The sequence below is a fragment of the Electrona antarctica genome (assembly GCF_951216825.1).
Source record: "Electrona antarctica genome assembly, chromosome: 13".
NCBI classification, from domain to species: domain Eukaryota; kingdom Metazoa; phylum Chordata; class Actinopteri; order Myctophiformes; family Myctophidae; genus Electrona; species Electrona antarctica.
This window is the reverse complement of record NC_136794.1, coordinates 3,736,729-3,763,559: the sequence shown is the minus strand read 5'-3', so window position 1 is coordinate 3,763,559 and position 26,831 is coordinate 3,736,729. Positions and strand designations below refer to the sequence as shown.

The following is a 26,831-nucleotide window of genomic DNA, read 5'->3' as shown; positions in this document are numbered from 1 at the left end:
CAACCCTATTTTAGACTTTAGTCTTATTTGCACATTTTAAATGGCCTTAAATATCTGATCTACAAGCTCATATTGTGAGCTGGTAGCTTGGCCATTTTTGCAATTTGAAATATGAATCGTACAACAAAGTATATAGCGCAAATTTGTCTCTCTTCCACGAAAATCTTATGCGGCTGGTTTTGCTTGTATGTAAATGTATTTACATGCACTTTGGCAATACAAATATTCTCCCTGAAACTTAACATTTATACATATACCTAGAATCTGAGTTTGTATTTGAAATTTTTACCTCTCAATGGGGGTGAGAAGAATTTGCAATTGGTGGTATTATGGCATTGTAAACACTGTCCACGTTTATTATTAAGATTTGGCAGACACAGGCATTAAATATCATACTGTATCACTGAACTGCAGCTACTCAGTCAGGGGTATATGCTGTATAAACTGAAAGATGGAGTGCCATGATTAGTTTCCACGCTAAAACATGATCATCGGGTCTTATTGTTATATAAGGAGGAAGACGTTTTTCAAAAAAATGTACAGTATTTGTTAAAATGTCGTTTTTATGTGGGCACCCCCACCAGTTCATTAAGTATGCCTGGTGGGTGGTGATCCACCTGAACATAACCCATTCAGGCCTGACGTCGAAATTTAAAAAAAAAAGTTTTCTAAATCATGACAATTTTCGGAAAGATTTGAGGCACATTTTAACGATTTTTCAAAAATAGCAGACCTACAAGTTCATAGCGCGCCACTCGGTGGCGCGCTATGAGCTTGTAGATCTGCTATTTTTCAATAGCTAAATTATAACAATGTTTAAAACACCAAAAGGGGTTCCCGCCCCAAAATGGGTTAATGGTTAATGTGGTTAAACGCTAACGTGACATGGATGCGTTCCAGGTCTCAATGGGTTAAGCCGCACCCACAGCTGTAGTTGTATGATAAAGGGGGAGGGGTTAGGGGAGAGGCTGATAATGTGATGTCACCATATTACTGTTTTTTTCCATTGGCACGTTTGACTGTCAAGGGTTCAGCCTCCAGGAAGAAACCCTAAATGCAAAGGGAATACATCATTGCACATAAAAACTGCACATGAAAACATAAAATACAAAAATTGTGGCACTCCATCTTGAATGTTTGATGATTAAATGCCCTTGAGCTTGAAAGGATAATGGTCACATACTGAGGAAGTGTTTGCTCAGCCTCTTAATCCATTGAGACCTGGAACGCATCCATGTCACGTTAGCGTTAGCGTTTTAAACATTATGTTATAATTTAGCTATTGAAAAATAGCAGATCTACAAGCTCATAGCGCGCACATGAACTTGTAGGTCTGCTATTTTTGAAAAATCGTTAAAATGTGCCTCAAATCTTTCCGAAAATTGTCATGATTTAGAAAACTTTTTTTATTTCTACATACCGGTAAGTACAACTTACAACATTTCAACATTGCTTCCTCCTAATCACTTAACTGGAACAGTTAAAGTGCTGAGATGCTAGAACGGTACCGTCCATTTCCAAGATATTTTTTCCACTAAGTTGCTAAACATTCTCAGAATGCAAACTAAATATAGTTCTCTCCACCAGGAGAACATGTTTTCATGTAGTATCTTGTACTATGAGGTAGCGTCGTATTTCCTCTGCCCGCCAGGCCAAGGGCCTCAATTCTTTAAATATTTTTCAAATCGGTCAAAAGAATTTGCAGTAGTAGATGTAAAAGATATCTTGCAAAACCGTGTACATCTATCCGTCATTAGGAGTGTTAAGTAATAAGTGTTAATTAATATAATAATCGTTGCTGTTGGGAGGAAACCTCATAACTCCATTTTTGAGGTTTTTGAATCAGCATAAATCAGTGCTGTTGAACACCCTTTATGTCTGTGTGTTGTTTCAAAAATATTGAACCAATGAAAAGTAGTAAAAAGTGCTTTGGACAAAACCTCTTAACTCCATTGGACCCTCAAAATGTCTGCTAAAGCAACTAACTCCCCCACCTATAAATATAAGGTTTTCTTAATTTCCTGAAAAATGTATATTTTTAATTTCCTGAAAAATTGAACATTTTGGAGTTATGAGGTTTCCTCCCGACAGCATGAGTGTTTTGTCAGAGTTCATGGTTTGAGCTTGTTGGCCAGCTGTTCCAACGTAGCGAGCATCATGTCCTCCTCTTGTGGTGAGGCTCTGGTCCAGGCCAGGGGTAAGTGTGAGGCCACAGCCTTGCGGTCTGCAATAAATTGTAAGTATGAACAGTATGAGACAAAGCAAGAACCCAGTGGTGTACAGGCTTGTAGAAGTTTAACCACTTTCCACATGGCAACCCTATTTTGGACATGTAATTAAATAGCAAAATGAAATGGACCATAATTGCCGATCTACAATGTGCTGCGACATGTTGTGTGAGCCTGTAGATTCGCTATTTGAAATATTAATTGTACAACAAAGAATATAGGGCCAACATACTCCACTCCAGTACTACAGTTTAAGTATATATATATACACTGCTAGTCAAATATTATTCAACTTCACTACAAGTCAGTAATTATTTGCACAGTCAATATTTTATGAATAGTCTCCGTACACAGTAAAATACTTAAGGCTCCAATTTCGTCTAATCTTTCTAAATACACTGTTTTGGGATTTAGCAGTGGGGAAGGGGTGTTCCCCCACTAAAGTTGGTATTTTGGTTACCTGTCTAAATCCCTAAAACACCTCCGTTGCCCGTTATATTATGCATAGGTGTGGTTTGGTTAAACCAATCACCAGTCCACGTGCCATTGCCTTTAAGAGAGATCCCTTATCCGTTGCCCGTTAGTGCTATATTGCTTCATAGCCCGTTTTTTGCCTTGAAGTCTCACTTGTGCTGCCGGATTTAGACGGATTTAACCCCATTTGCTGAACTGAATGAGCAAATGGAATCGTGCACGCCACACGCCTGGCACAAATAACTTCTTTGACTATACAATTATATAAACACAATGGACACAAGGAAGTGGCAGGCACTCACTTCTGCTGATTATAGGAAAATTACATTGAGATGCATAGGAGAATAAGGAGAGATGCCCTGCACTATACGCGGACATCTCCATTGAGGCGCGGTGCGCGCCGCTCTTTACCAAACTAATTTGGCATGCGGTTTACGGGTGCTTTTAAAAGAGCAAAGAAAACAGAGAGAATCATATGTAAGTGAAGTGTGCATGTTTAGTGGACATTTAACTTTCTAAACTATTTTGTTGTATGTTTATGGAACTTAGCCTGCTGTGAAGTAGCTTTAATACTTCACAGCTTTCCCAAATGTGTTTGACCAAAATAGCAATTTAGGGGAAAGCGTGCTAGCACGCCCATGACCACACCTCTAGGCACAAGTACTGGTGTCGGCAAAAAAGATAGCGGGTGATGCTGGACGGAAATACCATTAAGGGACAGAGAAAGCTCCTAAATTCGTAATTTTCGGGCAGCGGCTGAATTGCGGGTCGCGTTGCGGGTAAAGGCGGCGACGAAATTGGAGCCCTTAGGGCTCTATTTTCGTCCATGCTAAACCCCTTATCCCTCAACTTCTTTGCCTTTTTTATTATTTTGAAAAACGTTGACACGTGAGCTTGTAGACTAGCTTTTAACTAATCAAAAATAGTTTAAAAAAGGCAAAGAAGTTTAGCATCGACAAAAATAGAGCCCCTGGTGTTCATTTAAAACTCCAATCCAGGGCGGCTGTGGCTCAGGAGGTAGAGCAGATCGTCCAATGATCCCTGGGTCGGCGCCGGTTCGAATCCCGGCTCCTCCTCCTGTCCACATGTCGAAGTGTCCTTGGGCGAGACACTGAACCCTACATTGCCTCCAATGAGTCGGTCGGTGTGAGCTCGCCACCATCGGTGTGTGAATGTGTGAAGTGAGGACGCTGGCGTCGACTGTTCGCCGCTTCACCTCCCAATGTATGAAATGAATGAACCAGCGCTTTGAGCACTTGGAAAAGCGCCATAAAAATGCAATTCATTATCTTATTTTAACACCGACTGTGTCTCACCCTGGAAGAAGAGTCCACTGGACTGCCTAGCAGCGCCGTCGGCTGACACGGCCAACCACACCACCGTGTCTGCCCCCATGGCCTCTGTCCGCAGTTTGTTCTTCATCTTGTCGTAGAAGTCTGGCATGGATGACCGGACAGCTATGGAGGAAGTTAGAAACACAGAAAAAAGGCTCCAAGTTCACTCACAAGTAAGCAGGCCGACAGACTTGGTATCAATATTTTTTTTTTGTACTTATTATTTTTTATCCCACGATTTTGTCACCCATTTTTCACCCCCTGTGTCAATTATCTAATGTGATCCTGGGCTCTACACACACCCTCCGCCAACCTGGGGAGAGCAACGGACTTGAACTCATGCTTCCTTCATGCATGAGTGTCCAAGTCGCTCCTTTACACCTGACAGGGGGGAGTTTCCCTGGTTGGACGCCTTGGACGCCTCCCCCCGGCTGGCCAGGGGTAGGAAGTTTATCACAATGAATTAGTCAGTTGTCTGATCCTACTCGACGGGCTGCATGCCGTGCTATCGCCATGCTAGGCGATAAGGACAAAAATCTATATTTTCAATAATAGCTAAAATAGCAGATCTACAAGCTCTTGAAGCTCATAGTTGAAAGAATAAAATAAGGCGAAAATAATTCAACCCAGGAAAAGACGACACATGCCACATCACAATATTCAAAATACACTATATTAACTCTCTATATTAACAATATAAATCTAACAGCTACTGTTATATATATATATAGCCCAGCCTGGGCGCCCGCTGGCCTAGTGGTCCAGGCGCATGACACATATAGGCTCTGGCCTGACAGCGTGTCGCGTGTTCGAGTCCCGTTCATGACGACCTTTGCTGCGTGTCTCTCCCCTTCGCTCTCTCCCACTTTCCTGTCTGTCTTCACTAATAACTATCAATAAAGCCAAAAACAAAAAGAAAACCCAGCCCTGATGACACGATTTGACAGTGTGTTAGGTGCTCTACTGCTATAAACCGTAACAGGCGTGCCACAATCAATAATTATGCAGCACAGCGATTGACTTACGTATGGCATGAGATGTTCTCTGTATTGTTACCTGGTGTATCTGCCCAGCCAGGGTGCATGACGGAAAAGTGAATGTCTTTGTGTTGGGATGCCCATCGCTCTGTCAGGATCACCTGCTGCCTCTGTCCGAACAAACCGGTGTAAACATTTGCGGCAGTATTATGCGTGTCTTAAGTACCAGGTCTTATTACCTAACTTAAGACCTGGAGGCGTGATCAATGCCATTTGGCTATTCTGAGTGGCCAAACAGCATTGACCACGCCTCCAGGTCTTAAGTTAAGTCATAAGACCTGGTACTTAAGACACGCATTTGATCTCTTGAACATCAATCCTCAAGGACCAACCCAACCCACATCTCTACAAACAATATGAATATATGTTGTATAAAAGTCAGATTATTTTCAAAGTTTTAAGAAATGTACAATTCTATAGTATTTTAAATTTTTCGATGGACCACTTGTAAATATGCCATGGACCACTGGTTAAGAAACAGTGCTTTAAGATATAGGTCTCGTCTGTCCCTCCCAAGTACAGTGTCTCCACATTTCATACTTTGTTCTGAGCGTAGGCCATGGTGCCATCAAATGTCCCCTTCTCACACTGCATGTCATCCACTTTCATCTTTTGCACCAGCATGCCTCCTGATGACACAGTGATCTGCAAAGATGGGATAGCAAATTTTTTTTTACAGTGTGACTCTGCAAGAGGCTAGGCTGACATAGATGAGGCTAGTCATCTATGTCAGCGCGTCTATTTGCGTCTGTGGCACTGCCCGGAGCTAATTTAGCTTAACTACTACAACTGTCAGCGCCAAAGTTTGTATGCACACTGCCAGTTGGTTCACAGAAGTACCTCCACTACCCCCCCCCCCCCCCCCCCCCCCCACACACACACATATGTTGTAGACGTTTTGAGATATTCAACTTTTATTCAGGACTGCAATCGATTATCACGCTGATTATTATAACATGTGTGCATCAGTGTGGTCAAATTCAAGCTCTTAAAGGACCACTTCACCACTTTTCAACATCTCTTCATATAATTGGTTCTCACTAATGTTCATGATAAAACACCACCATTTTTTCCTACTCAGTCTGTGTCTCATAGGAGGGCTTTGGGCAGTTCGGACACCCGTCCACCAGTGACATCATCATTAGGCAGATTTTTTTTTAAACAAGATTTGTTTTCAAATATATTTAGATTTGTATTATCGTGAGAACGATGGCTTCAACTTTTGCATTGCAACTTTTCAGGAAAAGAAAGCCTGCAGTTTCTATTAGCTTGGATTCACCATCGATGATGTCACTGGTGGACGGGTTTCTGAACTTCCCACAGCCTTCCTATGAGACACAGACTGAGTAGGAAAAAATTGTGGTATTTTATCATGAACATTAGTTAGGACCAATTATAGGAAGAGAAGTTAAAAAGTGGTGAAGTGGTCCTTTAACCACTTTCACCACCTGGTGGTCCCTATTTTGGGCATGTCATTGTAACCCAGGTGGAAAACCCAGCTTACAAGCTAAAAGAGTTAACAAGGTTAACCAGGACATTATTTTATTTGTATTGAAATTCAATGTAAGGTATTGTTTTATTTAAAAACATGTACAAAATAACCTACCTCAAACTAATACTACTACAATGGTTTAGTTGTTCATGAGGTATACTTGAAAGCAACACTAGAGGGCAGCACTGCTTTTTACAAGCACACACACACTTGAAAGCATCCCAACAGCGTAGCTGAAAGTGACGTCACCACGTCTACACTTCCTCTTTCACGTTGGCGCGAGTGTTCAGCAGCAGCAGTGAAAAGCTGAGAGAGACTAAGTTCATAAAAAAGTATATAAATAACAGAACAGATACACCAGCTGTGGCTACAGTGTGGTGCTGTATGTTAGTCTTGCCAGGGGAGAATCCTGCAGCCGTTTGGTGTGTGAACCAAACGTTAACCCACTCGGCAAACCCCTGTTGTGAGAGTTGAGTCCTGACGTCGCTCAGTACTGGAACATTGGATGTGATTCGGTCAGGTTTTTTGATGAGGTTGAAGATCCCTGGAGACCAGTATTCCTGGTAACCAGAACCCTGGAGACCCAGTAACCCTGGAGATCCAGTTGATGGCGAGCTACCCAGTTTGATGATTCCAGGACCAGATCTGCATCAACCACGTTCTCAGCAGCAGACGGACGGTCTGTTGATGGTAGGATTGTGCCAGTCACCCGACTGGTGCTGACTTCGAACGCGTGATTAAGAGTGCACTCCAACGAACTGAATTTATCACATAGACCCGGTCTGTGTGGAACTCTGGATCAGAGTCAGACTTGTTCAGTCTGATTCCAACTGACCTTTGACCCAATTGACTTACAAGAGTTGATTGAATTGACTTTGGACCATACTGTTGACCTTAAGAGTACAGATCTCTAAAAAGTGACGACTTCACTTAAAGACATTTCATTTTCTATTTTTATTTTGGGGGTTATTGTTTGCCGGCTAATGTACCATTGTTTGTATGTATTTCATGTGCACTATACAGCTGCTAAAATACTAAATGAGTGCCAAGAGGTTACTCAACAAAAGTTACTGTGTCGTCTGATGTGTCACTGTGGTCATTGTACATCGAACATAACAGCTTTAACGGACCTAGAACAAAGCGTCCACCGTAATACGCAGAGTGGGGTACAGGTGGGGGTTACACAAAGTGGCGAGCTAGCCAGGAGCTAAAATACTGTTGTACAATTACCACAACACATCAGATGTATATGTTTTCATGTACTGTTATGAGCATTGGTCATTACGAGTGAACCTAACGAAACAAAAAACGAAAATGGATATGGATGTAATTGAGAAAGAAAGTGTCAAGGTTCCAAATTCAGTACTCATCACAGGTATGTCCAATACAACTGTAGATGAGGAGATATTTGACTACTTGAAACAGTTTGGGGCTATTGAGAGAAAAATATATATTCCACTGGTGCCAGAAAATATAATTTTAGAATTTAAATCTGGTACTACTGTTGAATCTTTACCGTTACCAATGCACAGAACCAGTGAAGCAGACCCTGACATCGTACACCATGTTGATGCACTAGCCAGTGTATATTCCATTGACAAGGGCTCAGTCTTAACAGGCAAGTTTTTGTCTGACCTTAAAAACATGGCTAAGATTAGTGGCAAGTCCTTTGAACAAATTTTGCAAGACGAGTTAGCTAGGATAACCGATGCTGTTGGAGAACCAAACAAGGAAGTGTCTGGTGGAACTGAGGAAAACGCAGCTGATAGTTCATTAAATCTCAGTCCAAGTGTAGCTGTTAATGTCACACCAGCTAGAGTAGCATCAGAACCCATTCCAAAGCTTTCGTCCGAGCAAATAATTCCACCCGAAGTACAACGTCTAGTTGTAGAACACATTGTAAAGACTACAGATTCCTCAGCACAGAGCCATTCAACCGCAAGGTTGCGTTCTTTCTCGGGCAAGGTACCATGTCCCAATTTCGAAGTAGACTATGAAACCTGGAGAGATAGTGTTGAATTCTACATAGCAGACCCCACAATCTCTGAAAGACAGTTAGTGAGGAAAATTGTTGACAGTTTATCATCCCCAGCTGTCAGTGTGGTCAAGTCATTAGGCCCACACTCAACGCCGAGAGCTTATTTAGAACTACTTGACTCCGCCTATGCTACAGTTGAAGACGGCGATGAGTTATTTGCAAAGTTCCTCAGCCTGAACCAAAATTCTAACTCTGGAGAGAAAGCATCAAACTACCTTCAGAGGCTACAGACTGTTCTTAACAAAGCTGTACAAATGAAAGCCATCGCAGCCAGTGATGCAGATACGCAGCTCTTGAAACAGTTCTGCAGAGGATGCTGGGAGAATGACCTTATCAACAAACTTCAACTGGAGCGTAAGACGAAAAACCCTCCTACCTTCTCTGAATTCTTAATGCTCTTGCGCACTGAGGAGGATAAGCAGGCAGCCAAAGACACCAGAATGAAGCGACATTTAGGTTTCACCAAAACCAAATCTCAAGCTCATAATGTTAGCTTCCCTGATAATGATGATGGTGAGTCACATTCACCCGCTGTAGTCAGCAAACCACCTCCAGAACTAAAGCAAATCCAGAAGCAGCTTGTCGCTCTTCAAACACAGATTGCGACTCTCATGCTACACAATGAAGGGAAATCTGATCAGAACAAAGGAGCAAAGAAAAAGTATAAACCATCCAGTGAAAAGGAAGAACCACTCAGTGTGAAGCAGCCACCAGTCAAACCTGTCTATGCAGCTAAACGACCAAAACCGTGGTACTGCTTCCAATGTGGTGAGGACGGACACATCAAGATCACTTGCAGCAATCCTCCCGATCCTGCACTAGTGAATGCAAAGAGACAAGAGCTGAAGGCAAAACAAGAAGCTTGGGAGAAAAATAACACAGACCCTTTAAACGACTAACTGTTCCTATTGCGGGGCAAATGGGAACAGATCAGTGCGAAAGTCCCAAAACTGAGACTGTACACAAAACCAGAGCATCACTAAAAGAACACAGAACTACACCAACAAGAATAATCCCCAAAGGTTTAGTAGGCAGCAAGACTGCAGCTAACATTAAAGTTAATGGAATCGACTGCAACTCATTACTTGATACCGGTTCACAGGTCACTACTGTGTCCCAGTCCTTCTATAACTTGCACTTGTCAGACCAAACTATGCACCCAGTGAACAAAATACTAGAAGTAGAAGGAGCCACTGGTGATTTAGTGCCCTATGCAGGTTGTGTACAGTTGAATATCCAATTCCCCAAAGAGTTCATTGCTTCTGAACCTCAAGTTGAAACCCTTGCTTTAGTAGTGCCAGACGTTCGTTCCAACAGCGACATGCCAGTACTGATTGGAACTAACACTCTCGACACACTCTACGAACAGTACTATGACTCTATACCCTCAGTTAATCCCTACTGCGGTTATCAACAAGTACTGCAGATCTTACAGTTCAGACACAAGCAACAAGATGGTCAGCTCGGATTTGTCAAGCTGCGAGGCAGTGAGCCAGATGTCATCCCTGCTGGTCAGAAAGTTGTGTTAGAAGGTTTTGTTAATGTCAGTGGCATCAGCAATGAGAAATGGGCATTACTTGAACAACCCACCTTTTCATCCTTACCTGGTGGAATCCTCACTGACCGCTGTCTCATTACCCTTCCAGCTCGTTCACCACACAAGATTCCAGTGGTGTTAAGCAATGAAACCAACCATGATATTGTCCTTCCAACCAACTGTGTTATTGCTAAGCTTAGTGTTCCACAGAAAATCACTGATCCCCAGAGCACTGGTTCACAGGAGAACCAGAAACCTGAAGCTAGTCAGCAACATCCTGCTAGCCAGACAAACCAACAGAAATGTGACACGAATGAAAGTCTCAAGTTCGATTTTGGAGATTCCCCACTTCCAGAGGAGTGGAAGGCCCGAGTAACTAAAAATCTCAACTCCTACTCTGATGTCTTTTCCCATCATGATCTTGACTTCGGTCATGCGACGAAAGTCAAACACCGAATCCAACTCAAAGATGAGACAACTTTCAAACAGAGACCACGACCTATACACCCTCAAGATTACGATGCTGTAAGACGTCACCTTCAAACTCTTCTAGAGGCTGGAGTTATCCGGGAATCTGAGTCGCCATTTTCATCACCGATAGTCGTTGTCAAAAAGAAGAATGGTGATATTCGGTTATGCGTTGACTACCGGAAATTAAACATTCAAACAATCAAGGACGCATACGCTTTGCCTAACCTTGAAGAGTCGTTCTCTGCACTCAGTGGATCGCAATGGTTCTCGGTGATGGATTTAAAGTCAGGATACTATCAAATAGAGATGGAAGAGAGTGATAAGGCCAAAACAGCATTTGTGTGTCCTCTCGGTTTTTGGGAGTGGAATAGAATGCCGCAAGGGATAACTAACGCACCAAGCACATTCCAGCGCTTAATGGAGAAGTGCATGGGTGATATCAACCTGCGTGAAGTCCTAGTCTTTCTTGATGATATCATCGTCTTTTCAAAAACCTTGGAGGAACATGAGACTCGTTTAGCCAAAGTCCTGAGTCGTTTGAGAGAGAATGGTCTGAAATTGTCTCCAGAGAAGTGTAGTTTCTTCCAAACATCAGTACGCTATCTGGGACATATCGTGTCTCGAAGTGGAGTGGAAACCGATCCCAAGAAGATCGAAGCCTTAAAGACCTGGCCGAAACCTCAGACTTTGAAGGAACTAAGATCGTTTCTAGGTTTTTCTGGATACTATCGTCGGTACGTTGAAGGGTACTCAAAGATTGCAAAGCCCTTAACAAGTCTCACGGCAGGCTATCCACCAACCCGGAAAATGACAAAAGTATCCAAAGATGGTACCAAATACCACAATCCCAAGGAACCCTTCGGAGAAAGATGGACACAAGCATGTCAAAAATCATTTGAGGAAATCATTGAGAAACTAACGTCATCCCCAGTCCTAGGGTTTGCAAACCCTGAGATACCATACATCATCCATACGGATGCAAGTACAACAGGACTGGGAGCGGCATTGTATCAGGAGCAGGATGGAAAGAGTCGGGTTATTGCCTATGCAAGTAGAGGCCTATCAAGAAGTGAAGCACGATACCCAGCCCATAAGCTGGAATTCCTAGCCTTAAAATGGGCTGTCAGTGAAAAATTCCATGACTATCTGTATGGGAACACCTTTACTGTAATAACCGACAACAATCCACTCAGATATATACTCACCACTGCTAAGATGGATGCCACCAGCTACCGTTGGTTGGCCAACCTGTCCACTTACACTTTTGACATCAAATACCGTGCCGGTAAGCAGAACCAAGACGCGGATGGTCTATCAAGAAGACCACATGGAGAATTGACCAACGATCTCTTTTCTCAAGAGGAAAGCATGAGAATCCATGATTTCACATCACACCACTTAGCTCCTGTGGATGTAGTCAAGGCAACCTGTCAGTATCACATTGTGCTACAAGAAGAGGAACAGTTCCAATCTCCTTGTCTCATAGAGTCATTAGCCATCCATCCGGATGCTATTCCAGCTGCATATGAAGAGGAGGATGGGTCCTCTGACGGCCTTTGCACAGTTCCAAAGTACAGTGAAGCTGAGTTGGCGAGATTACAGCAAGCCGATCCTGTAATCTGTACTATCATTAAATTCCTTGAATCAGGAGAGCCTGTACCTGACAGCTTAAAGCTAGAGCTGCCAGAGATTCCTCTTATGCTCAGAGAGATAAGTCGGCTAGAACTGAAGAATAGCCTGTTATACAGGAAACGACAGTGTGACAACACAACCGTGTACCAACTTGTTCTTCCACGTGTGTTAAGATCGTCTGTACTCACCAGTCTTCACGATGAGATGGGTCATCTCGGAATAGAACGCACTCTCGATTTGGCCAGATCTCGATTTTATTGGCCGAAGATGACATCTGAAGTGGAGTCCAAGATCAAAACCTGTGGGAGATGTGTCAAAAGGAAAAAACAACCAGACAAGGCCGCACCTCTGGTCAATATCAGAGCCAGTCGGCCTATGGAATTAGTCTGTATGGATTTCCTGTCACTAGAGCCGGATAGTCACAACACAAAGGATATCCTGGTCATAACTGACCACTTCACCAAATATGCTGTGGCCATACCGACTAGAGACCAGAAAGCCACCACAGTCGCTCGATGTCTTTGGGAGCAGTATTTCGTTCATTATGGATTTCCAGAACGTCTCCATAGCGATCAGGGGCGTGACTTTGAATCCCTGCTCATCAAAGAACTCTGTGCCTTGGTGGGGATAAAGAAAATCAGAACAAGTCCATACCACCCTCGAGGGAACCCAGTAGAACGGTACAACCGTACGCTACTAAGCATGCTGGGTACTCTACAGGAAAAACAAAAGACGAAGTGGCGTGAATATGTTAAGCCTTTAACTCATGCATACAACTGCACGAAGAACGACGTCACAGGTTTTTCGCCCTACGAGCTCATGTTTGGACGACAGCCTCGACTACCGATTGACATAGCATTTGGATTGCCAGTCAAGGAAGGCTCAGCCACAACTCACACGCAATATGTGAAAAACCTGAAGTCTTACCTGAAAGCAAGTTACCAGCTAGCTACAACAAATGCAAAGAAAGTGGCTGACAAGAACAAACAAAGATTCGACGCGCGAGTAAGAGAATCTACTCTGGAGATAGGAGATAGAGTGCTGGTGCGTAATGTCCGCCTCCGTGGCAAGAATAAACTCGCTGATCGGTGGGAGTCTACTGTTTATGTAGTGCAAAAGAGAGCAGGCGACCTACCAGTCTATACAGTATGTCCTGAAGGTCGGGATGGACCAACACGTACTTTGCACCGAGATCTACTGCTTCCATGCGGATATCTCTCTGAAATGGAGGAAGAGCCTGTTAAATCAAAGACACCTACTAAGCGTAGGACAAGACAAACCACCCAAATGGATGACAATCATCAGTTCTCGGACGAGGATGAAGATGAAATCCCATTATTCTATCCCTTAGAGATTGAGACACTGTTCTATCCCATAGAAATTGAGACTGAAGCCAGAGAGTCGTCAAAAACCTTCAGTGCGTCTCCATCGGAGGATGTCGCAGCAACTGGAAGGGAGACAAAACACCTACCTGAAATGGAGCAACCAAACTTACCTGAATCCACTGAAGCTGAAGTTCTAAACTCATCTGTGGAAGGAGAAAATTCAAACTTACCTTTGGAAACTGAAACAAATACGGATGAACCTGTGGAGAAAGACAATGATATAATGGACATAGAAAACCAACAAACTGAAACAGACTTACCTGCAACGGAAAGAGAGGAAATAACCGAAATAGGACAAGAGGAAATGGAAAGTGGAGAAAAGCAAGCAAGAGATGAGAATCTTCTATTGGAAGAAGAATTACCAACAGATAATCCTCAGGGAGACTACCAGTCACCTGCAGAAACAACTGAAGATACTGTTATTGAACAAGATCCCATACAATCTGTACGTAGGTCAGAACGTCAGAGAAAGCCTACTGGGAAATTCACTTACCCTCAGTTAGGAAATCCCTTTGTTTCTTTTATTCAAACCGTATTTGATGGTTTCAATAAAGCACTAGTTGAAACCTTTGAAAGCAATATATTGAAGGGAGAACATGAAGGGACTCATGTTAGTTAAGGAGGGGAGGGTGTAACCCAGGTGGAAAACCCAGCTTACAAGCTAAAAGAGTTAACAAGGTTAACCAGGACATTATTTTATTTGTATTGAAATTCAATGTAAGGTATTGTTTTATTTAAAAACATGTACAAAATAACCTACCTCAAACTAATACTACTACAATGGTTTAGTTGTTCATGAGGTATACTTGAAAGCAACACTAGAGGGCAGCACTGCTTTTTACAAGCACACACACACTTGAAAGCATCCCAACAGCGTAGCTGAAAGTGACGTCACCACGTCTACACTTCCTCTTTCACGTTGGCGCGAGTGTTCAGCAGCAGCAGTGAAAAGCTGAGAGAGACTAAGTTCATAAAAAAGTATATAAATAACAGAACAGATACACCAGCTGTGGCTACAGTGTGGTGCTGTATGTTAGTCTTGCCAGGGGAGAATCCTGCAGCCGTTTGGTGTGTGAACCAAACGTTAACCCACTCGGCAAACCCCTGTTGTGAGAGTTGAGTCCTGACGTCGCTCAGTACTGGAACATTGGATGTGATTCGGTCAGGTTTTTTGATGAGGTTGAAGATCCCTGGAGACCAGTATTCCTGGTAACCAGAACCCTGGAGACCCAGTAACCCTGGAGATCCAGTTGATGGCGAGCTACCCAGTTTGATGATTCCAGGACCAGATCTGCATCAACCACGTTCTCAGCAGCAGACGGACGGTCTGTTGATGGTAGGATTGTGCCAGTCACCCGACTGGTGCTGACTTCGAACGCGTGATTAAGAGTGCACTCCAACGAACTGAATTTATCACATAGACCCGGTCTGTGTGGAACTCTGGATCAGAGTCAGACTTGTTCAGTCTGATTCCAACTGACCTTTGACCCAATTGACTTACAAGAGTTGATTGAATTGACTTTGGACCATACTGTTGACCTTAAGAGTACAGATCTCTAAAAAGTGACGACTTCACTTAAAGACATTTCATTTTCTATTTTTATTTTGGGGGTTATTGTTTGCCGGCTAATGTACCATTGTTTGTATGTATTTCATGTGCACTATACAGCTGCTAAAATACTAAATGAGTGCCAAGAGGTTACTCAACAAAAGTTACTGTGTCGTCTGATGTGTCACTGTGGTCATTGTACATCGAACATAACAGCTTTAACGGACCTAGAACAAAGCGTCCACCGTAATACGCAGAGTGGGGTACAGGTGGGGGTTACACAAAGTGGCGAGCTAGCCAGGAGCTAAAATACTGTTGTACAATTACCACAACACATCAGATGTATATGTTTTCATGTACTGTTATGAGCATTGGTCATTACGAGTGAACCTAACGAAACAAAAAACGAAAATGGATATGGATGTAATTGAGAAAGAAAGTGTCAAGGTTCCAAATTCAGTACTCATCACAGGTATGTCCAATACAACTGTAGATGAGGAGATATTTGACTACTTGAAACAGTTTGGGGCTATTGAGAGAAAAATATATATTCCACTGGTGCCAGAAAATATAATTTTAGAATTTAAATCTGGTACTACTGTTGAATCTTTACCGTTACCAATGCACAGAACCAGTGAAGCAGACCCTGACATCGTACACCATGTTGATGCACTAGCCAGTGTATATTCCATTGACAAGGGCTCAGTCTTAACAGGCAAGTTTTTGTCTGACCTTAAAAACATGGCTAAGATTAGTGGCAAGTCCTTTGAACAAATTTTGCAAGACGAGTTAGCTAGGATAACCGATGCTGTTGGAGAACCAAACAAGGAAGTGTCTGGTGGAACTGAGGAAAACGCAGCTGATAGTTCATTAAATCTCAGTCCAAGTGTAGCTGTTAATGTCACACCAGCTAGAGTAGCATCAGAACCCATTCCAAAGCTTTCGTCCGAGCAAATAATTCCACCCGAAGTACAACGTCTAGTTGTAGAACACATTGTAAAGACTACAGATTCCTCAGCACAGAGCCATTCAACCGCAAGGTTGCGTTCTTTCTCGGGCAAGGTACCATGTCCCAATGTCGTACCATGTCGTCTGATGTGTCACTGTGGTCATTGTACATCGAACATAACAGCTTTAACGGACCTAGAACAAAGCGTCCACCGTAATACGCAGAGTGGGGTACAGGTGGGGGTTACATCATCAACCATATGCCTGCATGTATTGTGAACGTCTATGGTTGGTTGTGAACTAACCTTGCATAACACCATACTAAGTAATGAGATAAAGACAGGCCACAACCCACCACTCTGGGGTCTTCGGCTTGTTTCAAGGTAGGCATCAAGGCTGTAGTGAGGATGTACGTGCCTGCAAATAAACGGAGAAAACAAGTCGGCAACACATTTCTTGGACGCTCCACTTGCGCCGTTAACCCATTTAGGCCTGACGTCGAAATTAAAAAAAATGTCCTTATGTTTCTGTATCAGTGGTGCTCAAAGGTTTTGAGGCACATTTTCACGATTTTTCAAAAATAGCAGACCTACAAGTTCATAGCGCGGCACTCGGTGCCGCGCTATGAGCTTGTAGATCTGCTATTTTTCAATAGCTAAAGCATAACATAATGCTAACACCAAAAGGGGTTCCCGCCCCAAAATGGGTTAAGGCCTTTTCAGACAGGGAGCGGCTGACTGACGACGACGTGCCTTAGTTTTTCATTTTCAATGAGAGGCGTGCGTTTATTTTGGACACACGGAGAAGTTGAGAGGCGATTACGTCAGCGGGCCACTAGACCAGGATTGTGGTGATCTTTTATTTCATGACCAGACGTGTCGCTAGATCCAGGCGACAACACCTGCGTCACTCGCTCCTTTTGATCGATTGATTGAAATATTTAACAGTTTGCAGAATTACAGTACATTTCAAGCACAAACTAAATACAAAGGCTGTTAACTGTGAGTGGACGATCCAATTAAGCATTACACTTGTTTACAAGAGGGTCCACCATGTTCAATTCATCAAAACATTTAGAGACGTACAAATAGACACTTCTATATAGACAAAGAACAGAACATGAATTCATCATAATGGAGGTAAAAAAGGAAAAGAAACAGTGAGGGAAAAAGGGGGGGGGGGGGGGAGTGAGGGAAAAAGGGGGGGGGGGGACTTTATATATACACACACAATGCACAAGGTTTCATCCCTGCTTTGGCTCAGACGGGAATTAAATAAATGCATTTCCCTTTGCAAAATGTACTGTCAGACATGTTTGATAATGATATTCATATTTGATAATATCACAATAAATAAAAAATGTATATTAGAGAAGTGTCCATCTCTCGGTTTGCTTTACAAATGGAACCCTGGTTGTTTTTACTGAAATGCAAAGTGGCATATTAGCGTTCCCTTTCTTTCTTACCCAGAGTATTTGTGGCAAAGTTCTTCTCCAAGCCCTCCTCAGTTAGTTCTCTCTGATTGACCATACACCCTGCATTGTTGATCTAAAGAAAAGGAAAAGATAAACCATTATTTTTCACATCTTAGGATCTATAAGGCTAGCTAGCAAGGTCAGGGTCGTCTTTTAAATCTCTTCTGGAAAAATATTGTTTTTTACGCCAAGGCCTTTTTAGTGTGCGTATACTTTCTTGCATTGTTTTATTGATGCCATTTGGGTTTATTTTTATTTTGTTGTTTGCTTTTTACTACACTGTTTTAATTCCTTGGTGTTATCTTGTTGATTTGTTCTGTAAATTATTAATTTCATTCATTTCACAGGTTTTGATGTCTCAGTGTTGTAAGCATATACGTACCAATACATGTAAACTGTTATTCTGTGAGAAGTTCTGTGCAAACTCCCACACTTGCTTAGCACTGGACATATCCACAACATGTACATGAACACTCTGAGAAGAAGAAACAGAATATTAGTGATATCATATTAACCATTTGCACAGAATGACACCTGCTCGCAGTATAGACTTCGACAGTATAGACTTCGACCGTGTGTCTGTGACAAACTGTCTTGGTCCATCGTATCAGTACAGAGCTATTTAGACACAAAGCTTTGACTTTTCACAAAATACTTTGTTTTACCCGGTTCATCACTACCTTACATTTAAGCTACGGTTTACTTCTGCATTGTGAGCCACTCTGGATAACAGCTTCAACTACTCACATTTATTACAAAGTCTAAGAGACCAGGACATAAGCAAGGACCCATTATAGCACGTGTTCGCTCCATAATGTCTTCAAACTTTCACATAACAACCAAACATGCACTTTGGAGCCCAATATGGTATGAATGGAAGGTGTGTGAACTACCAATGCTCACCTGACTTTTAGTCAGCTCCGTGATGTCGTCCTTGGCTGCCTCTGCCCGCTCCCTGTTGCGACATACCATATGGACCGTTCCCCCTTTAGACACATAAAGAAGTCATTATGGTCAGTGGCGTGCACAGACATTTAGAGGGGCAGGTGCTCAAGTTAAAAAAGGGCACCTTGTGCAGCGCGTGGAACCGGCCGGTTGCCTTAATCCATTTTGGGCGGGAACCCCTTTTGGTGTTAGCATTATGTTATGCTTTAGCTATTGAAAAATAGCAGATCTACAAGCTCATAGCGCGCCACCGAGTGGCGCGCTATGAACTTGTAGGTCTGCTATTTTTGAAAAATCAAAAAAAAAGTAGAAAAAAAAAGTTTTTTTTTCTTTTCTTTTCAAAAGGGCACATTGCCAAAAGGGCAGGGGGTGCTCTAGCACCCCCTAGTGTCTATCTGTGCACGCCACTGATTATGGTGGACAGACTACATTCTGATTTTTCTTTTCCAAAGCAATGAGAAAGCAGAATTGTGTTACTTCTATTTAGTACTTGGACAGATGTGGCCATTGTGTTTGTCAGCACTGCAGAGTTCCCAGACCAAGGACAAGGATACGAGAAAACACTTTTACCTTTGACATACATTGAAACTTTACAACCTTATGTTACAACAAATGATCTGTACAGTATTGTGGACATTGCAAGTGCATTGCCTTATCATACTTTTCACTCGCCCTCTTTATTGTCAAGAGGATGCATTTTTTTTTCAAAAGGGCCTTTCTGTGTGGAGTTTGCATGTTCTCCCCGTGTCCCCTAGGGTAGGTACTGTAGGTACCCTCACAAAAAACATGCAGTAATCCTGGTCTCTAAACTACCTCCCCCTGGCCAGCCGGGGCGCCTGATGGAGGGGAAAGGAACTGGTCGGAATCACGTGTTCCTTCCACGTGCTACGTCCGGCCGGGGAAACTCTCCCCTGTCAGGTGATAAGAAGCAGATTGGACTACTCATGCATAGAAGGAAGCATGAGGTCAGTCCGCTGCCCCCCCAGGTTGGCAGAGGAAGTGTAGCGCCCAGGATTACATTAGATAATTGACACTGGGTGAAAAAAATTAGAAAAAAAAAAAGATGATGCATTTTGTCTTTTCAGACGATCATCTCAGCACATAGCCTACCCTTTCGGATCCCTGGATACCTTTTTTGTATTTGAGATGAGGTATCCCCCGTCATCTTAAATACAAAAAAGTTGTCCAGGATCCAGTATACTCCTGACTATTACTGGCTATAGAGCGTCGCAGTCCCGCCTCCTACCCTGGACCAGGAAATGAAACCCAATGCATTTTCCTCATAGACATTTCTTAAAGTATTTATTTAAAGACGGTTACGCCGCGGACAAAGCCAACTCGAGTCGTGACAACTCATGACAACACAAACAATATTTTGGACCAAACAAATAATTAGAAAGAAGAAAAAAACGGCAGGTTACAACCCTTTTTGTTGTTTTTCTTCTTTGTAATTATTTGTTTGGTCCAAAATATGTGTTGTCATGAGTTGTCACGACTCGAGTTGGCTTTGTCCGCGGCGTAACCGTCTTTAAATAAATACTTTAAGAAATGTCTATGGGAAAAATGCATTGGGTTTCATTTCCTGGTCCATGGTAGGGGGCGGGACTGCGACGCTCTATACTGCATTACAGTTGCATTGATTAGGCATACCATTATTTTAAAAAGCATCATTAATTTACCAAGGGTCTTATTGTAAAAATAAAAATATCTCACCTCTTTTAGCTATTTCCAGGGCTGTGGCTTTTCCAATGCCGCTGTTGGCCCCTGTTATCATGAAGGTCCTGCCACTTAGGTTCACATCGAGGTCCCCTGGATTGAAACGCTTTGCTGCAGCTTCATAGCCACTCCTGTAGGTCGGAACAAAGGTGAAACATAGTTTATGCACTATAGCTACCACCATATACAGTATATAAATGAATAAAAGTTGCATGCTGCAAGGGTTATTTTATCAGACCGAATCTGTCACGGTGTCAGTTAACAGTTGTGGTCCCTGTTGTAAACAAGTGTAATCCTTTATCATGGTTGGATCGTCCACAAAGTAACAGTTTTTATATTGACTTGTGTTTTCAGTTAAAATGTACCCATTCCATTCTGCATACTGTGAAATAAAAACATCAATCAAGTTCTTTAACCACTAAAACAATTAAGCCATAGGCTATTCCGATGAATAGAAATGAATAGAAAAAACGTCAGTTATTGCCTACTCAGTACTCACATGTCCAAAGAGGTTTAGTGGTTAATGGACATTGCACAAGCTGATTGGGTCAGGTCAGGCAGTTACACAAAGCACATAGCCTAGTAATTACACTTACTTGGTGTACTCCTGAAGACCTTTGGCTATCCAAACTGCGTTTCTGTAAAGTGACATTTTGAAAGACAAAGCAGTGCTGATCTGTTCGGGAAGAGAAGACCTCCAATGTGACAGTAACCAGACACAAGTTAACGTTACAACATAGTTGTACAATAGACCTAGTAACGTAACGTTATATGACTGACTACAACAACAACAGATGAAGCAATGGTTATGTAGTAAAAGGGGTGGGTCTCGTGTCTCACGTGGCCATGGTTTCCACTTTGAATTACCGGTAACTAATGTGATCCGGTCTATATCCCGCCTACTATATTCGATTCGGTCATTTCCAGCATAGATATATCTATGATTTCCAGTACACACGCAAACATGGATGCACCGTTTCCTTATCCGCTCAAGAAAGACCCAGTCCTGCTGCCTGACACGAATAAAACATAGCATCTGCTGGTTGTTTCGAATCACTTCTTATTTTATAAAGAAGATAAAGATGAAGAATAAAAATGGCCACAACCTTGAGTGATTAAAGCCCCCGTCGTTTACCCGTATGTTTAGCTTCATTTGTGCTTTATTTCTTATCATTGGGCGCAGGCAAGGCACAGGCAGCACAGTGCAGCACTCCTCTCTTGTTATTCGGATGCTAACTAGCGTAGCCACCCCAGCTAGCTAGCCTAGCCTCTCACATTCATGAATGGCAACAACTGACGCTGAAAAACAACGTGTTGCTTTGTACCTTTGAAACGTCTTTAATTTGATGAGCTGCCTATTTGAAAATTGCCAATGAAATAGCGTCGTCACACAGACTGTATGATATCGTCATGTACAATTTATTCCCCCGCACACACCAGTTGTCAGGATGGCCGAGTGGTCTAAGGCGCCAGACTCAAGGTTGAAACCTTCCATAGGATTGGGTATTCTGGTCTCCGAATGGAGGCGTGGGTTCAAATCCCACTTCTGACAGAAACATTTTGGATTTTCAATATATTATACATATCTAAATTACCCGTAAACTGGATTAAGTTTATTTTGTCTTCTTCTGATGTTTAAGTTTATTTTATCTTTCTTCCGATGTTTGACGTTTCAGTCTTAATTAGACAGTCTGGACTCTGGACTCAGTACGTTATAATATTTAGCTACATTTTTTCACAACGTAATCTCACATAGGCACCCGAATTCACCTTGATTCAGATTAGTCTACTCTACTAGCTAGTAGCTACTACTGCTATTTCGTTGCTATTGTGTCTGACTGCAAGAGGAGAAACCCAATAATTGTCTGCTATAGGCTATATATATTTAATCTTGAGCTCATAAAGCTACTTATCATTTAACACAATAATATTTCGCCGATTGTCAATGCCAACCATTGATTTCAGGTTCAAATACGTTATTTGTGTGCTATGAAAACCAGTTGTCAGGATGGCCGAGCGGTCTAAGGCGCCAGACTCAAGGTTGCTCCTTCCATAGTAATGGGTATTCTGGTCTCCGAATGGAGGCGTGGGTTCGAATCCCACTTCTGACACTACTTTTGCACCGGAAAGAAACATATTACGTTGTGCTGATATAAAAGCCGTATTAAGAACTATGGCACCTTAACGAATTATTTACAACAATATAATACAAATAAAACCACAATGTAGGGCAGGCTATATAAATAACGTCAAATCACGTGGATTTTGGAATCCAGTTCTTTGTCTATATAGAAGTGTCTATTTGTACGTCTCTAAATGTTTTGATGAATTGAACATGGTGGACCCTATTGTAAACAAGTGTAATGCTTAATTGGGTCGTCCACTCACAGTTAACAGCCTTTGTATTGAGTTTGTGCTTGAAATGTACTGTAATTCTGCAAACTGTTATTAAATATTTCAATCAATCAATCAAAACTTCATGTGGCCAGTCTTTTGACGTAGTCATCTGATGTCACGTTACTGTACTGTAAATAAACTAAAGCACTATATATGCTACTGTAAACAAAGTGAAAGCACTATGGACTCTCAAACTGTGCACAAGTTGTACGGGTGATCAGTGTTGGTGCCCATGCTGTCTCCCAGGCCATTATACAAAGTAATGTTAAATAAAACCAACATAAATGTATGTCATTTTCTTGCCATCTTACCAAGTCGTTAGTTGTATCGCTCTAAGCCTCAAAACTACTACTAGTACTACTACAGCATGCTGCATGCTATAGTAGCCAGTGCTGTTGTCTGATAGTCTTGCTTGAGCTAATTGAAGACCAGTATTCATTTCAATAGAAATGTCGCCCTCTTCTGGAGTTAACAGAAAATGCTTACAGCCCTTGAAACCTCCATGGATTTGCACAGGCTTCAGACGCGCATAATGCCACAATGCAATTGATTGATTGATTGAAATATTTATTAACAGTTTGCAGAATTACAGTACATTTCATGCACAAACTCAATACAAAGGCTGTTAACTGTGAGTGGACGACCCAATTAAGCATTACACTTGTTTACAAGAGGGTCCGCCATGTTCAATTCATCAAAACATTTAGAGACGTACAAATAGACACTTCTATATAGACAAAGAACAGAACAGAAGCTTTGATTGATTGATTGATTGATTAAATGATTGATTGATTGATTGATTGATTGATTGATTGATTGATTGATTGATTGAAGTATTTATTAACAGTATGTAGGATTGTTTTTGTTTTCCTCTGCTTTATCATTGATAGGCTGCCGCTACAGTTTCTTTTCACGGATTTGGAGTTTGGAGATCTCTGTCGAAGCGCTTGGACTTGCATATTAGAAATCGCTGGCTCCAACTCCGAGCTGGTTTTGACCCTGATGGTTCTCAAAGGTTGTACTGTTGTTGTTCAGTACTGATGTAAATTTGGTTTTGAACCCAAGCCATGCTTCTTCGACCAGTGTGCTCTTGAGCTCATGGACCAATCCAGATTCTCCAATTCTTGGTTAAAGACCTCACTAGAGTAGGTTTTGAGGTCCTTAGATATTACTTTTTTTGGTACAGCCGGTCTTTATTTATTTATTTTTGTGCGGGTAGGCCTACAGAATATCCTAAAATGATGTATTAGGGCCTAATAATTAGGCCCTAATACAATCCATGTTATGCCTAAATATGAAGATCCCAGACGATGCCCTAATAATTAGGGCATCGTCTGGGAATGCCCATATATGGACTTTTTTTTTCTCTCTCTTTTTTAATTGACGTTTTTGGGACGGGTAGGGCGTAAACTGAGTGTACATGGTTTGATGAGGTCAGATCGATATATGGCTATATATGGAGCGTGTCACGAGGCATGACGGACTGACACCCATATATGGAGCATGTCACGAGGCGTGACGGACGGACTGACTGACTAACGAACTGACTTTGGTCACGTACTGTTTTTGTGGGGTATTTTTCTTCTCCTCCTCCTTCTTCTTCTTCTCCTCCTGCCAAAAATAGCTGTTCTGGCTGAACCGTTCGGTCGGTTTTCGCGAAACATGGCAACACATGGTAGAGAGTCATGCCAAATGGTGACTATGCGAAGCCCATGACCATTGGCCAAAGGGTGGCGCTATAGCACTCAATTGAAAATGCAAACTTTGAACTTGCATAGCTCATGAACCGTTTGAACGTTAAACGTTGATACACATAATGTGTCTCCTCTTGCCGAACAACTTTCGTGCTCTGACTTTTTACCTCTGACCCGCCATTTTGAATAGGATCTTTGATCAAAATGCACGAAAACTTCTACAAGTGAACTTTGGACCTATACGGACAAAAACTCGTAGGCCTATGTGAATCTTATTGTGTTGTTGTTTGGGTTAGATTTCTTTAAACCACTTGGTGCAGGTGAAAGTAAAACTACAATACGTTTAGCGTCTCGTCATGTTGTGTCTGTCAACTCACTCGCTGTGCAATCTGCTCTGGCAGCGGTGGCCGAACGGATAGCGGCGCGGTCTAGATACCGGAAGGTTCCCAGTTCGAATCAGCCGTCCGACTCGTTAAAATTACCACCGCTGAAATGCCCTTGAACAAGGCATCAACCACTACGATGAAATGTGTTCTATGAGCAGGTTCTGGCTGGAAACAAGTTATTGAGCTTAGCCCAGATACCCTGGGTAAATATAGATTTCATTTCATTTCATTTCATTTCTGATAGACATGTCAAAAAATTCTCCTCTCCACCAGCAGGGGGTGCTGGCGCACCCTCCGCACCCCCTTCCAGCACTGATGCATAGGCTTACATATTGTACTTTTACTCCATTATTGTCTCCACCAGGCCAAAGGCATGGGGAGAGAGTATGTTTTGCACTCCGTCCGTCCGTCCGTGTGTCCGTCCGTCTGTGAACAGCTAATCTCCGGCACCGTTAACCCGGTCGATGCCAAATTATGCACACACACTCCCTGGATGCCAACGATGAACCTCTGCCCCAAAATGTCCAGAACGGGAACGACGCTTGCAAACTATTCTAATTTAATTTACCCAGTTTTGCGTCTTTTGCTAGTGCTGTAATCAATTAATCATTGTGTTCACATGGGCAATGTGCAGTCTACCATTCATTCAAGGAAAAAAGGAAGCCGCTAGTGGATGATCATCAGCAACGGAAAACACGGTTTGTTGGTCGTGTAAACGGTCAAATTGTCACCAAATGGAAGCATATAGGATTAGGAGACACACACACTCTCTCCGCTCTAATTCCGCTGAGTTCTCGTCTGAAAAGCAGGGCTGGACTGGGTCAAAGGGCTAACATTTGGCCCAAAAACATATTAAAGCAATGGGGGCGGCCCATTGCCCACTGGACATAGGCCTAACGTCAGTCCAGGCCTGATAATCACCGACGAGTTTGCAAAGCAGTGCTTCGAACGCTGATGTCATGTTGTCCTGTTTAACTTCCAATGTGATATAGCCATACGTTTACAACTCAATGTGCCGGCGGAAGTGTTGTCCTCTTTCAAGAGGGGTCGAGCAGAGGAGGAAAAGCCTTCTTGCTCTCTGCTGCCTCCAGGTGGGCAGGGTGTCCTCGACGCAAGGTACGCAACGCAAGCAATATGGTTGCGTAGACTCGGGATCAGATCTCAACCCGACGGAACGAGACAGATCACGTAACTGACGTGACGCAAGAGAGACATTTCTCTCATCCTCCGTTGCGTATGTATTATTGCGTCGATTACGTTCGACTCTGCAAGGCACTTAACGCTGCTGCGGTAGCAGCGATGCTCATTGACGGGTGCTGCTGCTGCTGATGGCTGGGGTGACTGGGGTCTGGCGGCTGCGGCTCTTGTAGTTGTTGTTGTGTTGTTGTGGAAGAAGGACGCTTCAGAAATGTATGGATATCCATGTTTACTTTTGCCAAGTTGACTACACAGGTAGGAAGACGGAAAAGGTCAGAGTTGGGTTGGTACCCGCGGTGTCCTCTAGAATGACATTATTTGGGGTGTGCTATAGAGCAAAGAGAGAGAATGAGAGGAGAGAGAGGGAGGAGAGACACATTCAGGACATCGAGGAGATGAGAGAGACCTACGAAGCAGAGGCCAGAGTGGAAGCAGAGAAAAACCTGATGAAGGTTCTCCTGCCTGAGATCCAGAGGAGCATCATGATCTCCAACACCAAGATGCAGAGAGACTTTAACAGACGGCTGGAGGAGAAGAACAGAGAGATGACGACACTGAGACAAACGTTAAAGGAGAACCACAGCCGTTATTCAGTACTAGAGGAGGTTTATCACAACTCACTGGAAATACGCCTGAAGATACTGGACAGACTGCATGCCCCCAGGAGGTGAAAGGCAGTACTTGTGAGGGGAGAGAGGGAGGAGAGACATAGGCAGGACGTAGAGGAGATGAGAGAGACCTACGAAGCAGAGGCCAGAGTGGAAGCAGAGAGAAACCTGATGAAGGTTCTCCTGCCTGAGATCCAGAGGAGCATCATGATCTCCAACACCAAGATGCAGAGAGACTTTAACAGACGGCTGGAGGAGAAGAACAGAGAGATAAGGGATCTACACAAAT

The 26,831-nt window shown here is 42.8% G+C and overlaps 1 protein-coding gene across 2 annotated transcripts; it reads right to left on the bottom strand.

The window, feature by feature from the left end:
• Positions 1-847: 847 nt before the first annotated feature.
• Positions 848-21,534, bottom strand: dhrs12 (dehydrogenase/reductase (SDR family) member 12). 2 transcript variants are annotated; one of them, XM_079518340.1, is made up of 11 exons: positions 21,396-21,534; positions 20,857-20,936; positions 20,258-20,391; positions 18,503-18,585; positions 17,982-18,074; positions 17,591-17,672; positions 16,481-16,542; positions 5,614-5,718; positions 5,093-5,183; positions 4,019-4,159; positions 848-2,224 (listed from the first exon to the last, which is right to left on the bottom strand). In XM_079518340.1, the coding sequence occupies exons 1-11, from the start codon at positions 21,432-21,434 to the stop codon at positions 2,112-2,114; spliced, it is 1,023 nt and encodes a 340-aa protein (XP_079374466.1). In that variant the 5' UTR covers positions 21,435-21,534; the 3' UTR covers positions 848-2,111. The 2 variants fall into 2 exon arrangements, with proteins under 2 accessions (XP_079374466.1, XP_079374467.1); XM_079518341.1 differs by having other exon boundaries at positions 20,857-20,898; positions 21,396-21,484.
• Positions 21,535-26,831: the final 5,297 nt, after the last annotated feature.

What these genes read in the sequence shown, in the direction of transcription:
- dhrs12 (XM_079518340.1), bottom strand. Translation starts at nt 21,434, where the DNA reads ATGATAAGAAATAAAGCACAAATGAAGCTAAACATACGG. An exon ending in ATAACAGTTTACATGTATTG is followed by an intron (nt 17,673 to 17,981) that starts GTACGTATATGC and finishes CCTTTTCTTTAG; the next exon opens with ATCAACAATGCAGGGTGTAT. An exon ending in TGGCTGGGCAGATACACCAG is followed by an intron (nt 4,160 to 5,092) that starts GTAACAATACAG and finishes CTTCCTCCATAG; the next exon opens with CTGTCCGGTCATCCATGCCA.